This window comes from Apteryx rowi, unplaced genomic scaffold (assembly GCF_003343035.1).
Source record: "Apteryx rowi isolate R43461 unplaced genomic scaffold, aptRow1 scaffold_228, whole genome shotgun sequence".
Lineage (NCBI taxonomy): Eukaryota > Metazoa > Chordata > Aves > Apterygiformes > Apterygidae > Apteryx > Apteryx rowi.
Genome location: NW_020448619.1, coordinates 650,950 through 667,726, shown reverse-complemented (window position 1 = coordinate 667,726; position 16,777 = coordinate 650,950). Strand labels below are relative to the sequence as shown.

Below are 16,777 nucleotides of genomic sequence, written 5' to 3'. Positions count from 1 at the left end.
GTGTACAAGTATCTGAAGGGAGGGTGTCGAGAGGATGGGACCAGACTCTTTTCAGTGGTGCCCAGCGACAGGACGTGAGGCAATGGGCACAAACTGAAACACAGACACTTCCATCTGAACATGAGGAAATACTTTTTCACTGAGAGGGTGACAGAGCACTGGAACAGGTTGCCCAGAGAGGTTGTGGAGTCTCCTTCTCTGGAGATATTCAAAACGTGCCTGGATGCAATCCTGTGCAATGTGCTCTAGGTGACCCTGCTTGAGCAAGGGTTTTTGGACTAGATGATCTCCAGAGGTCCCTTCCAACCTCAGTGATTCTGTGATTCTGTGAAACTGAATTGCTCCTAACCTTTTTTCACAGCAAGTTTCTTGCATGCCAATTTACAAGATGACTTATGTCCCAGTTTTGCCTGGTAAAGCCTTTAAATTTTTATAGTAATAATACTAAACAGCATATACATGGCAGTGCACAGTAGACAGAGCCATCCAGAATGTCTGTTCCACAAGTCATTGAATTTAAGAACAAGAATCAACAGCACAAAAAACAAATAGGAGTGACTACACAGAGCCATTTATTCCATGATATATTCAAGCTAAGTGATTTGTGTTCGATAGCTGAAAGGGAGAGAACAGAAAAAGGGATGTATAAGAAATGGACACAAGAGCTGCAGAAGAAAAGGCAAGGGAGCAGGGAGAAGGAAAAGCATAAGAAAAAAATATATAGGACAGGCTCAGGAGTAATTTGAGTCAGAGGAAGAAGATTTGAAGCTAGTGCAGAATTTGCCTGAGGAAGTGGAAATTCAAAACAGCAAGAGAAGACAGACATGTTCTGAATAGCTCATTGGGGATGAAGTGAGAAGCTGAGCACTCTGAAGAAAACACAGTGGCTCCAGAAGTCAACACATCAAGGCACAATCAAAGACTGGTCAAATTTCTAACATCCCTAACAGGGCCCAAACCATACAGAAGCTCAGCTGTATAGATGCTGCCTCATGTAATCTAAGCTGCCTTGTGACAGGCACAGAAAACCAGCCTCTGAACATGTTATGTGCAATTCTGCCATGAAGTACACAAACGACACATGGGACAAAGTAAAACAAGTAGGGTTAAAATGAAATTCAAGGTGTTGTCTTCCTTTCTACAAAACTTATTTCCACCTTCAATCCCTTCTTCCCTGTTTATAATATCAGCACACAGAATAAGAAAGGGTTTCCAACACACAGTACATTACTATTACCATGCATCTTCAGGCAAACAGTAGCAGTATCCAAAGCATTCACCAAACCAGGAGCAAACTGTAGGAAGGAAAAGAGGAGGCACATAGGTAGCTGCTATGATTTCCAATAACAGCAAAAGAATCTAGTGATTATAACCACAATTAAGAACATACTATCATCAACTTCCTAATTCATGTTACCTATATACCTTCCATCCTCTTCTTTCCACTATTATTCGTGTCTTACCTAACTGAATTTTATGGTGAGGAAATTTAATGTACAGATATATGCAAGAAAAACCAACTGTTGTAACAATTCGCTGTTAATATCTGTACTGTCCCACAGTAACAGAAATTAAAGAAAATGCAAGACTGCAGGAAAATTACATTAAGAAGGTAGAAGAGAAGAGAGAAAAAAAATTACTACATCATTCCTTATATTTGCTTTCTAACATCAAGTTCCTTGCTACCCTGGTAAATATCCTTATGCAGTTTGGTATTTAGAATACTTAATGAAGGAAATCCAATCTATGAGAAAACAAAAACCCAAACCAGAGCTTAATACTGGTCTGTATAATTCACTGTGGGATCTTGTTTCTCTCACTCCTTCACTTCAATCCTATTCTCCTTTGCAGTTTCTAGTCATGTAGTTTCTTTCAAATTGACCTTGAATTTGACAATCAACTCTAGGACTACACTAGATTTACAAATGCGATTAGGGTATGAAAACAGGATACATCAGAAAGACCTTTCTCAACCAGACCTAATCAATCATGCTACAGAACACAGTATATGAAAATAATTTCCAGTTTGGTAACATTTAACAAATCCGTCAGCCCAAATCTGTATATATAGCAAGAAGAGGGCAGCACCCTCTACTGTGTAAGAAAATGCAGCTTCTCATGTCCCACCCCTCTGCCCTCCAAAGAACACATGACTTGCAAGGGAAAAAGAACATATTTGTGCATATTTATTCTCCAAATATGTCAAAAATAAATTCAATCTATGTGATGGCATTGAGTTATTTAGATCGCTCTTGCAGGAACTGGCCAACAGAAGCTACATTTCTGTAGTTTCTACATTTAAAAGCACAGAGAAAAAAATTCTTCCCATAGGTCTCCATAAGGGACAGATGAAGTAATTTCCATGTCTAGACAAAACACCTGAAAACCCAGTGTTCCTTATGTTCTGTTGTCAGCCAAGGTCTAGAAACAGCTACAGTTCAGCAGCTGTATTCACAATGCGCATTTAACATCTGACTTTTCAAACCGCTATTCAATTAAATTCTCTCTCGTACATCTCTGCCTCAAGAGACAGCCCTTACCTTGTTTAAAGGAATGGCTGCAGCTTTCCACCTGCATGAGGCTGCAGCACAATGGCAACTTCCAACAATTGCTAGCGTGTGCGCAGCACAAAGAACAGAGTGGTGAAGTATTAGAGCACAGGCCAGACAGCAGATGATGACACAAACCAAAGGTAATGATCAGTATTTCAACTGTTTGTAATAGGGTCTTCTGGGAAGATCACAGTCTTTTTCATTTCTCAGTTATCCCATCAGAAATACAGGACTAAAAGTAACACTTTTGATTCATGTAGCATTATTTTTTCCTTCTGTAGATCTCAAAACGTTAACAAAGTTGGGTAAGAACTGTCAGCTCAGTGTAACAATTCAGTTTGCAGCAATTCCTATGAAAGGCAATGCCAGGTCAATAGAAAAAATGACAATGTACAACCTCAGGAATCAGAAAGCTCTTCTCAGCTTTGCTCCAAGGTTCTAAAATAAACATTGGCAATATAAAAAACACAGTGTTCCAGTTACTTGTCTTTAAAAGCAGAAGACAATAGTACTGCTTCCAGAGAGGCAGCAGTAAAAGCTGCCACTAAAGTGTGAAATCTGGGGATCTGTTTAAGCTCTTCAGTTAGAATAGATGGGTCCAAAACTCATGACCTGAGCATTCTGTGCTTACAGCTGGAAGGCACTCACTGATCATACAACAGAATGACTCTTCCAGCACTGCACATTTCACTTTTCAAAAGATCCCTTTGTGAGCTGAGGAAGAAGCAAGATTCAAGGTTTCTCTCACCCTCACTTTCCCCAACTCAGTTTCTTTAACATCCTATCATTCCTATCCTTGAACTTCCTAGAAGTACCAGACAATTTGTTCAAGCTTCAACCACATAATAAATTTGTTTTTTTTTTGGGGGGGGGGGGGGAGTTTTGTATTGAGATGTTCAATAGCAGAAAAAGGGATGGAAAAAAGTATCATTAAATTATTTTAAAAACTAGGAGGTCACACTCTGAAAAAGACAATTATACCACTTTAAATCTACACTTAAAATTACTTTAGTGACACTCAACATAAAATTTGTGATCCTTCATTATTTCTTCCCCCACTTGCTCTTTTTCTGCTTTAGTGATTCAAAGAAGATTATAACTTGACTTATGCAACAGCATCCTGACAACTGATTTCTCTGACTTTGACTACAGAGAAGCTTCAACCTGTTTGCAATAAACCATGTACATGCGTAGTTCCAGAACAAGGTTTTATTTGCCTCTGAAGAAAAAGACCTCTGCTTTTGGAAATCTACATGGTTTTTAATTGCAATTAGCTGAGTGAAAGAAGAGTCATCTCACATACCCAGAAAGACTCTAGGATATTTACCTTCTTGTGCAGGAAAAGCCCTGAAAGATAAATGCAACTTTTAAATCATCACTGCAGGCCTCTACAGTAATGCCAAATTCTACTGTATAAAAGGCCACTAGTTACATTTCAATTTCAATAAGACTAGCACAGGTACAGCATAGCACTTCACAGTGAAGGGTAAAAACAATCCAATTAGGGAAAAGATTGTCTTCTGCAGCTCCTTAAAAAACTTCTTGCAGGGAAAAAAAAAAGCCTGAACAAAATGCTGCCTCTCATCCATGTTCAGGGAATATAATGAATCAACTTTTCCTTTGTTCAAGGCAGATCATGAGCAATTAAGATTGTGGGTTTTTTGTTTTGTTTTTTTTTTTGGGGGGGGGGGGAGTTTCACAGGTTTTCATTTCTCACCCCTACTTCTCAGTCCCATACAGAATCTTTTAATTAAGATACACCAACACTAAGAGAAGTACACCTGCCTATCTGTTCAAAAATATCATCTTAATAAATTGGATGAACAGTAACCAAAGCATGTCTTTCTATACCCTGAAAACCTGCCCTTCTTACTATGAAGTATTTTTGCTCAGCAGACACTTCCACCCTTCAAATACTTCAATAACAATGACTTCTAGTGAAAAATAAACACCTCAGTTTATTTCAAAACTGTTCATAAATGGAGCAAAACACAGAGCTGAAAAAACCCTCCACTTGACAGCCTGTCACCTATATGAAGCAGACCTGCTAAAGTCAAGAGACAGACACAGATGCTGTGAGCACTGTAAATCCAAGTCATGGACAGACTTCACAAGCACTCCTAATTTACAAATGGCTACAGAATAATTACAGGCATGGAGAGACATTGGAAGCTTCTTTGCCATTACTGATAAGGAAGTGGAAAAGAGATGAATCCACCTTCTAGCCCTTCCTTCATTCTACAATGATTGGTCAAAGATTACTTTTGAGTTTCAATTAGTCAAGAGGAAAGAGAAACAGAAGAAACAAGGAAGTCTTAACTATCCCCAGCTCTGGGAGACAAGGGCATGGAAGAAGCCACGAAGCAGATAAAATAGGATGTCTTTTAACAACAGATTGCCAATCTACATGCAGCCTAGCATAGACTAGTGCAGACGATGCTTTCCATGCTCTACCTATTCTGTGGACTAAAGGACTTCAGCCCTGCAGATATTTTAATTCACAAAATTTTATCAACATGGCTGCAGTCCAGAAACAGCTCAGGTCCACCGTGACTGAAACTCATATGGCTTTCAGCTACCCTTTAGCAGCTGGTCTGCCATGAATTTCAATGAGTGAGAGGTTTATGCATAGCACCAATAAGGGCAAAAGACATCCTTGGAAAAGGATGGCTACTCACTGCCCCAAAACCTCTGGTTCTTCTAGATGCCTTGTCCACAAGTTCTCCCTGGGAGAGACCCAAACATCTTAGTTCTTTACTAATATGGAATTGCAGAGGAGCAGAAAATCCATGCAGACAGTACAACCCACTGTGACATAAAGCAGCCATTTTCACCATAAAAATTGCCCATTGCATTACTCAGAGTGGAAAGGACAAGCAGATATCTCATTGCTTGGAGGGAGTTACTATGACCCCTTAAACAGTGAGGCCCCTATCCAAACTGGTATTCCATGTGAAAGCTCCTGAGAGTCAACAACATCACCATGCACTGTCTAGATGAAGTTACTGACCTGAAAGTTACACAAGGAGAAACAGAGGCTACATAAATTCTAGACAGGTATGTTCTTACTGACATGAAAGAAAATGTAAGCTGGCTATCTCGTTATTTGTTTTAATACAGATGGAACCTACAGACAATTTCTGAGAAAACAGCACCTGACCCTTCCAACAGCGTAACTGCAAGAACTCAGTGTGCCACTGAACGATTTTGCATTGTGAAGGTAGCAAGACAGTGTCCATACTACAGACATTGGTTGATCTGGCTTTGCTGCCAAAGTTAATTCCCAGCATTACTGTCTTCTGCATCTTTTACAAGGGCCAGTTCTTTGCTCTTGGAGCTCAACACCAACATAGGCCTGGAGAAGTTGTCTGTGGAGGTGTTACAGGTCCTCATGGGATGACTATCTCACACTCCCAACTACACAGGATGGCTGTTTCACACTCAGAGCTACTTTTGTGCGCTGCACAGGCTCTACTCTTTCCTTACTGAAGCAAACAGCATAAGCACTGTTCCCTTTGGGCCTGACACCTATGACTGTAGATGCCACTGTAAAGACCATGTGTAGTACAGTGGTCAGTATAGAAAATCCATGCTGACACTGCTGGTTTGGGTGCTCCACAAGGCAACAACTTCTGCTCAGAGAGCTGTGCTGAGTTACAGCAACAAAGGATATTGGAATTAGTGGATCACTTTTCTCTAGTAACAAATATCCTTTTCAGGGCTGTTCAAGTAACAGGAGTTGCATAGCTCTTGATCTTTGGAAGTGGGCAAGTTTCCTTCCCCAAAACAGATGGGACATCTGCAACTCTAGATTAAAGGCTTCAAGTCCACTATACAATGAATTTATATAGCTTCCCACAGTGATAACTGACACAAAGCACCACCCTACAACATTTCTGTGAACTCTCCAGACTTTTGCTCCCCCCCCAACAGTAAAATTGGACAAAATACAAAAGAAAAGTTAAGAAACTAATTCAGAAGGTGGACATCTGGCACCCAACCCCCATCTTCCCACCCAAAATAATCGCACACTAGGCTAGTAGAGTAGGAACTCACTGGGTCACATCTCATTGCTTTGGGTAGCCAGTGGAAACAGAGGAAACTTTATAGCTGCTTTCTTTTTTCTCCTTGGCAGAGAAGATGCGAAGTATTTGGACTTCCCCAGCATACAGTGCCACTCAAAAGATTGTGGTTTCATATGCATGAGGCACATATGCACCTCCACTGAGGGAAATACTTGGGGGGGGGGGGGGGGGAATCTTGTTTATTCTCGATCACGAACAAGACTAATCTCTTAACTCATGAGTGTGCTGTGCACTGGGGAAACAAGGTTGTGCAGTATAATGAAATAGCTAAAAGAAAATTAAACAGTAACAACTCACTCCTTGCATGTTCATGTTTAATTACAGATTTTCCACATATCACAGTAAACTGTATGCATATCCTTTCTGCAAACTACCAATAAGCCACAGTTTACAGGCAAGACCAGGTTATATTGAAAAGCTGTCAGCTGACAAGAATGGCAGACTGCTTTATTCTGCCTTGAATTTGATTGTGATAACAGACCTCTTTCTCTATTGCCTACTACTCAAGCATTTCTGCATGCATTTCACCAATATCGCTAATTGCCTGTACAACTATATAAGAACTACTGCATCCATCACCAAAACTCAACTACCAGCAGGGCAGCAAAATGCGACTTGTTTATTAGGTCACAGCAATGATTTGAAGTACCTTTTTTTTGTTTGTTTTTATTTTGCTCAAACATTTAGCACCTGCAGAAACATAGTGCCCCCTAGCTCCCACAGGACTCATGAGAATTATCAGTGCTGAATAAGACTGCATTTCCTGCAAGTCTGACACCTACATGACAAAAGACAGCAAAAGCATTTTGTTACCTGGGCACTTACCTGTTCTGGGGTCAAACAGCTGATTGGCCTCCAAATCTGTGAAAGTGCTGAAGCAAATGGGGCATTTAAAAGAGGCGCGATTGGTGGAGTCTCTTTCATCAGTCTCAATCCTCCTCCTCATGTGGTCCAGCTTGTACTTCACCACATTAACCAGAAGGCGGTAGTTGATGAAGTAGTAGTTATGACGGGTAGTTTTGCCATCTGGAGCTGTCTCTACCCTCATCCTGCATTTGATGAACTTGTCGCCCTTGAGAGTGTTGAGAACAGCCCGCAACTGCTTTCTGTCAAACTTCAGGAGCTCCAGCATGTCCTCTTCCTTCACACAGGGGTTCCGGATGAGAATGTCCAGAGCCAAAGCATGTTCAATGCCATAAAAACCACGAACCACGTATTTGGCAAGGCGTTTGAGAGCTGCTGGAACTTCGGTGAGGACGTCTGGGTCAGTCATATCAGGTTCAGATCCTGAGCTTCATGTATACTGCAGTAAAAAAAGGCATATGGATTTTTAGCTAGTTTTCTGACTTCAGTAGTTTTGATTCAGTTACCTACAGACAAGGAAAAGAGCTGTTTTCCATCTCCCTTTCCCCAGCCCTGAAAGCTCTTTAGATGTTAAGAATGCCAACACTACAAAAGTAAAATTAGAAACCTTTCTAATTAGACCCCTTTCATTTGTAACAAAATGGTGGAAATTTAAGAAAGCACAAGAAACTGCTACCATAATGCTTGGCAGATTTCTGTACTACCCATCAAGAACCAATGCAGCTGGCATAAGAAATCTGTCTTAAAGCTAGAACTCTAGTAGACAGCTTTGTGACCTGCTGAGACTTGTAGCTAGGGAGAAGTAGAAAAACACTACAAGAACAAAGGTCCTAAGACAGCCCAAAAGAGCAGTCTCATACCCTATTTCATGTCACTAGATCACATTAAAAATATGCCTGCCTGCTTCTACTCCTCAGATATCACTGGACAGAGATCCTCCATGAGAACAGCTTGCTACTACAGGTGGGTACACATTCAGCAAAGGCTCCCAGATGTGCCATAAAAAAAGATGGGCTTGTTCCTTACTTTTTGATAAACAGATCATAGTCAGCTGTCTGCAGCATGACAACTATTAGCACTATCAGTCACTACATCACAAGGAGCTTCAGCCTTGATCCTAGATGAGTAAACATTTCCTTCCAGAAGGCTGATCCCTCATTTAAAGGGTCTTATATTCAGGCCTTAGAATCCCAGAGATAATATAATAAAATAAACAAAGATCAAGACTTTGTGAACATGAAGCGATGGATCTGTTTAGGAAAAAAAAAGGAATGAAGTAATGTTAGAAGCGTAAGAAAGGTCAATAACATATCCTTTGAGTTAGTCACGAAAACTTACTGTCCTGTCTGTAACAAGGCAATAACTTCTAAAGAAAATAATATATTTTACTTCATTTTTCTTCAGTTTAACATGAAATGGCATAAATGGTCATGGCAATTATATTCCCTTGTATGTCACAGAAGCATTTACGTATCAGGCAAGGAATTCATTCTATTATCACATCTCACATAGATATAAGAAACTGTAGCTGAGAACCAAATCCTAGCATACAATTCACAGCAGCGACCCTTCTAAAGTAATCAATTTTGTCCAGTGGAAAAGGAGAGCAACTCAATACGGCACAGAGCAAAGGTTTACTGTGATCTCACAAGGTGGCTTTGTGCATTTTCCCCTCTATTCTTTCAAGACTACCCATCTGTAAGCAATAATAAAATTCCCCTCCATCCATAATGCACTTTGGCTTCAGTGTATGAAAGGTTCAAGACAAATGTGGACTATTATAGGTGTTTTTGAAGCACTGATTCAGAAGTTAGTATTTCCAGTTACTTTTCCACACAAAACTGAATAGTCTCCTATTTCAGCACGCAACTTTTATGCTCCTTTAGGATATGAATAGCCATTTCTTCAGTGAAAGGTTCCTTCAACTGGAGGTGGGGGGGGGGAGGGGGAAACAAGACCTGAAGTTCTGTTTGTTCTTCAGCACTAAACAATTTCTATTGGTGATCCAATATAAATAGTAAAATCCTGCCATTCTCAATTTTTACATCTGTTAGATGTTTTACACACTGAATACATACCTTCCCAGCAATCAAGTCTCAAATACAGGAAAGAGATTGACAGTAGAAGAAAGAAGCCGGATGGAAGTCCCATTTTCTTCATCACTACCATAAAACACCTAATATTCCTTCTGACAAACATCACCACAGAAGTTTTCTATGGTCTCCACACCAATAATACATCCCCCTGGAATCACCAAGCTCTAGGTGTAACTAAGCAGCTGCTGACTCACTTCCATCAGCTATGACTACTTAAAACATTCTAACCATTTAACCCAATAACCTGCTTTGATTTCATTTCTTTGCGCAAGAATACTGCACTGCACTCAAAACCTTCAAGAAACATCACTCACTGACACTTTTTCTTGAATCCCCACTCTTCTCTTACTCCTCTTCTGCAACTGAGAAGGGCTGGTCCTCCCAAGAGTTAGAGTCAGTGCAATTGCAAACAATTAGACTTCATATTGTGGAGCTCAATGGTTAAGTAAATTAAAGCTGTCCTGTCTTTTCCACCTTTCAATTAGAAAAATTGCTTTTATTCATTTCTTCTAAAACCCTTCCTCTTTCAAATGTTCCCTTTAACATAACACCAAATGCTATTAAGCCCTTCTCAGCCTGCCAACCAGCTGAGGGACAACAGTTCCTGTACATCTATTTCCAACTTTTCTGAAAAAGAAATTAAACTAAGATGTGCTTATCATGGCATGAATTAGCCAAGAAACAAGTACTTCTAGAGTCATTTAACTGCTTCTTCTACATGTCACAATGGCTCATCTATAACACAAAGAACATTTTTATGGAGCTTCTTGTTAAGGTTGGTAAAGATAAAAGCGTTAGCAACAAAGGGTGTCTCACCATAGATAGCAATACAGTATTTTTAAAACTCTAAGATTCAATCTGTATACAGTCACAGAACACTATAAAAACAACAGCAAAATGAAACTGATTTTCAGGGACAATCTTATCACTTAAAGCTAAATCTTGCTTTTGACCGAATCTGCCAGGAACCTACTGATACTATAAAACAATGTGAATGCAGAATCTGGCCAGAGGCATTTATTCATTCAAATTCTTTAATTGTACTTATTCAGAGTTTAGGCACAGTATAAAACTTATGTAAATAACAATTTTAAATAAAGAATGGCACCCCAAAACAGGCTAAATTTGTCAAATTTTGAAAGATAAGATGCTTTAAAAAAATGCTGATCTCAAAAAATCCTCTCTCCTGACCAATCCTTTGGCCCCTAAAACATCCTTGTGGAAAAGATTGGGAAAACATCTTGTAGGAGATGATCACTTGTTACCAAAAAAAAAAAAAAAAGAGAGAGAGAAAAGCTGTTTCAAACAAGAACATTTCACCCTAGATATCTACCTGAGAGCACAGGTGGAAAGCATTTTCTTTGCAAGACACTCACTGATAAGAGGGTTGCAGATTTCCACACAAGATGCAACTTTTAAAACAGGCTTAAGGTATAATTCCATGAACAATGCACTTGAACAGCTTAAACTTAAAGACCTACAAAGGACTTGGCAAAGGACAAGCAAAACTTGTTTAAGCTTATGCACTTTTCCCTTGATTTTCACCAATAGTTAGAAACTTAATATTTCTTAGTGTCAAGTACTAGAAACAGTTTTACTAGCTAGTGGGGTCAGAAGTTTTAACACAATTGCTATTTTAAATAATTGCTATTTCTTTTCTTTCACTGGAGACTTTTAGTCCCATTCGAGTCCTCTATGTCCTCAGGTAATATTGGGCACCTTCTTTCAGTGCAATACCATTTCTTCCAGGCAGGGATATAAGCAAACAAGCCCCAACTCTGAGAAGCGGATTAACAAGGAATAAATTCTAAATCCTGCAGAAGACAGCCTTTGGGCTAGACAACTAATTGACTAGTATCAGTTCTAAGGAGAGGAAAAAAAAAAAAGCAAGCGAGCCATCAGAGAACACCCTAGTCAAGTTTTGCTACATGAGTTTCAACAATGCAAGATAATTAATTTAGCTCTGAAAATTAGTATGGACACTTGTTCTATAATCACCAGCTTTTGTATTATATTGAGGCCTAATGCCAAACCAACCAAAAGCAAGGGCTTGAACAAGATCTTTATGATACAGGTTGCATTTTACAACAGCCTTCTTGATAATCACATTCTCAGGCAAGTTATGCGATAGATAAAAACGGCATAAGAGAGAACATACACCGTTATCAGAACTCTCTGGGGCAGGGTCTGTTTCTCTAGGAGAATCTGACATCTTGCTGTCCTCTCAGAAAGAATCCCAGGTTACAGCACAGAATCTCCAGCAAATCCTTACTACCTTTCACCAGCCAAGAGGGACAGGGATCCAGCTCACAAGTGGTAATGCAATACCACAAGAATATCAGTTTAAGAGCACAAATCTTTACCATTGTATCCTTGAGCATTGATTTCATCCTCCATGGAAGCAGCAAGCCAAGCTTGAATTAATTAGGTGTGCAAAGAAATACAGTAATACCTCCTACCAAGCTTTTAATGGCTGTGGATCTGTTTCATAATAATGTATGAACAGCAGGGGTACTGTCAAGAAAAAAAGGAAAACGATAGCCAAGATAAACCACCATGGGCTAAGCACTGGCAGCACAACTAATAAACCATACTAGACAGAATATTCACAAATATCCAACTGAAAGATTTCAAAGTTTAAACATAGGCTGTCTTAAAAGAGACAGAGACAGCTGTTTGGGAATTGTTTGCACAATTAAGTGAATCCAATTCATTACTAGGGATACATGCAGAAGGCAGACCTACCTATATTGTAAGAGTAGGATGATAACACTAAATACATGCCCCTTAAAAAAAAAAAAGCTCTGAAGATAAAAATATTGATTTGGCTATGAGACACATTACTGAGAAGAAAGAGCTATTGCTACAAAATCCAGCCGCATCTGTGGCGTGAAGAAACTCAGGGTCCAATCTGCATAACGGAAATTGTACCTCAAGCTGAGTAAAAAGCATGAGGCATAGTTCTCAAGAGAGCACACCCAGAGATGTCAGAAAGCAGACAGAAGGAGAGCAAGCCAGTGCGACAGAGCAAACACACATTTGCTAACTTGGGGACCAGATACCCTAAGGCAGCCAGGAATTCAACTGAGTGAGCATCTCCAATGGTCAGGACTTTGCTGATGCAACATCAAAGCAAATGAACTCTTCCTCTCCACATACAGAGATTTCAAGAACTCTTTCATGAATTAACAGGAATTGTGCTAAGGATGTTTGATCTGCTTTTTTCCCTGCTTTTTCAGACTAAAGCTGTGACAAAAGACAACAAATGTTAGAAAGACAATACCTAGAAGCCACAATATAGATGAGAGTAGAACGACAAATTGTGAAAATGTAAAGCCAACCAATCAATTAACCTGAACTTTTATTCAATACAGCACATGAGCATCATCTTGTTCCAATATACAACTTTGAGGCTTATATTGATTCCACCAGTAACTTTACCAAAAATTTTAATTTATTAAGTCTCACTGTTCATATATTTGATAAGGTAAACACTTTAAGACCAGGATCTTGAAACAGAATGCAGACTATCCTTCAGATTCATTTGGGTAAGATGATCTCTTTTAGAGGGAACTTGGAGTTGCAGGATTGGCAAGGAACCTGGGTCTATCTTCATGCTTGGAAAGGAAGGGAAGGTACTTCCTATTCCTCCTCCTCCCCCCCGTCCCCCCCAATCTAATTTGTTAGTGCTCTTTTAACAAAACCTTTCAGCATCAGGCTTTACTGATTTGTTTAGAAAAAGTTTCTGTTGGCTCCTGCTGTAAGGTTAAAGGAAAATTAGGTAAAAGATTACTTTTACTTAACCACTAAGTTACTTGGGGAAAAAAAAATATTTTGTTCTGTCTGCAGTTTCTACATATGAATTCTGGAGAACTAGTGATCAGCCCATTACTTGATTCACATTAATTTAGCTAAATCATTCACCATAACTTTTCCCTATTGACTTTCTGCGTTTCTTGCATTCATTTTTCAGGCTTGACAAATTCAAATTATAAGGACAGAGTCCCTCATCCATAAATGTGGGTCTCCAAGTATAACAGGCTTTTGTGAGTCAGTGTGTACAGTATCTCACTTCAGCAATCACAGACCCTGCTTTTTTAATCTCTTACTCTAACAAAGTTTAAAATTCTGTCTTCCAGAAGATGAGGTTAAGCTGACAGTGCTGATTCTGAATCCTCTCAAACAAAGGAAGAGAAGGCACAATCTTCTGAACTATGGTGTGGAAACATGTCACCAAGATTTTAAATGTGTGTACAGTCTAACCTCAAACACTAGCAGCTATTTGTCCATTTCAGAAAATGGCACAAAACCCTCCATTCTGAAGTCTACTATCGTTCCCTTTCTCCGTAGGGAGAGGAGGATCTACGCAATACCTTATCATCCAGAATTGCCTTATACCAGATCAGTTTCAAACCTGATGTCTTCTGGCATATTTCCAAAAGCTTACTGAATTCCATTCCCTGGAGACTTCAAGAACACTGCTGACCTGTCTTTCTCCTGCACTAAATCTTGATGCAAGATCTTTTATTTTCATTGCAAGACTTGCCCTGAAGTATTAAAGAAAAAAAAAATCTGCTTTCATGAAAATCCTACCTTCTTTTTGGCTTTCTATAAAGTGAAACCAGGTAGCCACAAGGTAATAGAGGGCTATTTTAAGAAGGAAAGTTGTGCTGCTGCACACAGAAAGGCTGGGGAATGTGCTAAAGGGCCTCATTGGAATGAGGACACTTTCACTTCATTACACAAGTAAAAAAATATACGGACTCACACAATCAGGCAACAAAGCCTGACCTTGCAAGGCAGAAACTGAACAATGCAAGCTCAGGATGAAATTCTAATTCATATTCATAGTCTAAATTTCATATAATAAGAGCAAGGCTTAGGTAAAGGAATGTATATTTACACATACACACACAAACATAACATTCAGAAGTACTTCAAATGCACATAATCATTAACAAACAGTTTGCAGCTGTAGGACAGCAAGGGATGTGGAAGAGCAAGCTTTCCCCATTTGGTGGGGGCAGAGAGATGTTAATTGACTCAGCTGTACCATGAAGCCATTAGAACATTTTAACTGTGGATATCAGAAACCCTTACAATTCGCAATGCCATTTAAGTACATACTAGTGGAAGCACAACCACTATTTTGGAGACTGCTCAGCATTGGTCCTCCCATAGCAAAGTGGTAGGGTTCTTTGGGTGGGCTGCCTTCCCCCCCTTTCTTTTAAAGGGAAAAAGATAAGGGTATTCTCAAACATATCAAATCTAAGTCATGATTTCAGTACAGCTGGCTTAACCCAACATCCCTCTTGAAGTTTCTGAGAGGAAGAGAGCAGTAATCCTTCTTAGCATCCTGAATTTGATGAGAACTGGCACACCATGCTTAGTATCAAAGATTATACTCCCAGAAAGAAATTGTCCGACTTTAAGGAATTTGGGGAAAAAAGAAAGGCAAACAGTTAAGGAACATGTTTGGAAAAAGATTTAGCTCGTCATGGTGTAGCAAGCTAATAACTCTAATGTACCTACTGTGGATGTAAGTAATAAAGAAACAGAAAATTAAGGAACTAGAAGATATCTGATTAGCTTTAATTTCATATAATTTCTCCATTAGAGGAGCCTTAGGCATCCTGTGCAACAGCAAGCTGTAAATAGTATCTGAAAGGAAATGGTCGGTAGGACTGAAACTCTCATCACTCCTTATTGCTGCTGGAAGGGTATTGTTACACTCTCAAACATATTGCTCTGCCCATTCTCTTGTGCCAGTTCTGACACTCACAAGACCCATCTGTGCACCAAATTGACTAAAATAGCAGAAAAAAATCCTTTTTTAACTAGATTTGTTTTCTGACATTTTAATCAGTTGAATCAGCTAATGGAAAGGTCTGATGAGCAACAGAACCAGCAGATGCAAGAGGATGCCAATGCAGAAAAGAGATGAGAAGCAACTCCACCTTTCAGAGCTCAAAAATCTTAGATTACCTGTATTTCATGGAATTGTATCTTTACTGTGCAATGCTGAACACCTCTTTCATAATGCAGGCCTTCCTCATTTATCCTGAGCCACTTGAAACAATACCATAAATGAACCCACTTAACAGCTCACTGCTGTTGTGAGATGGTCACCTGCCCTTCAGGGAATCATCAGTCTTGCTAAGCCTGAAGAAAACTAACCCACAAAGCAAGAAAATCTTGCAGGCCTAGAGACCTGAATGGCTTCACTATGGGGGCTCAGACAATGGTCAGACTTGACACAGGATGATGAGATTAAAGATGTCCCCTTTGACAGTAGCAGGTTGTTGACCCAATACATCCAGTTCATTTCACTGCACCCCAGATCTCTTGCAGTTCTAATTATTTCTTAAAGTCCATAATCAAGCAGTTCCCTTCACACTACAAGTTGTGCAGACTTACTAAAATATATTAGAATTAATATTAGCCTAAGCTTTTAAGTTCATGCTAACTAGAGAACCTCTTATACTGTTCACACAGCTTCCTACTCTCTACCCACTTTGTGTGTAGAGTTTTTAAACAGCCAGTTCCGTAGGTTCCTCTAAGACTGGAGACTCGAGGGGCTCAGCAGTATCGCCTAAAGGAAAAAAAAAAAAAAAAAGGCCAACATACAAGAAAAGAAGCAGCCGCTGGTTTGGGGCCGAAGGCAAAGCAGGGGCCCATGACAGGCGCTGTGGAGTAGCACAGACCCCGGCGGGCGGTGCCGGCGTGCTCCGGCCCCCCAACGGCACCCAAAACATGCGGGGGGGGAAGGGGGGGCACGAGCGGCCTCCCTCTCCCCCGCCGCCGCGGGGCCCCGGAGTGGGGGGAGAGGGCCGAGGCGGGCTCGCCCTCACAACTCCCCGCTGCCGCCTAAGCCCTCTCCCGGGATCGCCACCCGCTTCGGGTAAGGGGCGCAGCACGGTGCAGCGCAGCGCAGCCCGGCCCGGCCCGGGGAAGCGCCGGGGGCACCGCGGGGGCGGGTGCGGCTCGTTCTCCGCCGGCGCGGCGCCGGCACTGACCTCTGCCGCCGCTCCGAGCTCTCCCCTCTCCGGGCGGCGCTTCCGGCGGCTCTACGAGGGCACGTCACAATCGCGCGCACACCTTTGGCGTCACAGACCGCATGCGCAACACAACACCCCTACACACACCCGCTAAAGAAACCGGTACTAATCCCGCTCTGAGA

At 40.6% G+C, this 16,777-nt stretch overlaps 1 protein-coding gene across 5 annotated transcripts in view; it reads right to left on the bottom strand.

The window, feature by feature from the left end:
* The window catches only part of GTF2E1 (general transcription factor IIE subunit 1), a 59,160-nt gene extending 42,451 nt beyond the window's left edge, over nucleotides 1-16,709 (bottom strand). The window contains exons 1-4 of one of the 5 annotated variants that reach the window (XM_026065495.1): nucleotides 16,614-16,709; nucleotides 16,112-16,189; nucleotides 7,463-7,940; nucleotides 1,238-1,295 (exon numbers count right to left, since the gene is read on the bottom strand). In XM_026065495.1, coding sequence (XP_025921280.1) covers nucleotides 1,238-1,295; nucleotides 7,463-7,910 — 506 coding nt within the window. In that variant the 5' untranslated portion in view covers nucleotides 7,911-7,940; nucleotides 16,112-16,189; nucleotides 16,614-16,709. Of the gene's footprint in view, nucleotides 1-1,237; nucleotides 1,296-7,462; nucleotides 7,941-9,579; nucleotides 11,184-16,111; nucleotides 16,190-16,224; nucleotides 16,498-16,613 lie in introns of those variants that run through there. The other 4 variants (XM_026065491.1, XM_026065493.1, XM_026065494.1 and 1 more) reach the window with 4 other exon arrangements.
* Nucleotides 16,710-16,777: the final 68 nt, after the last annotated feature.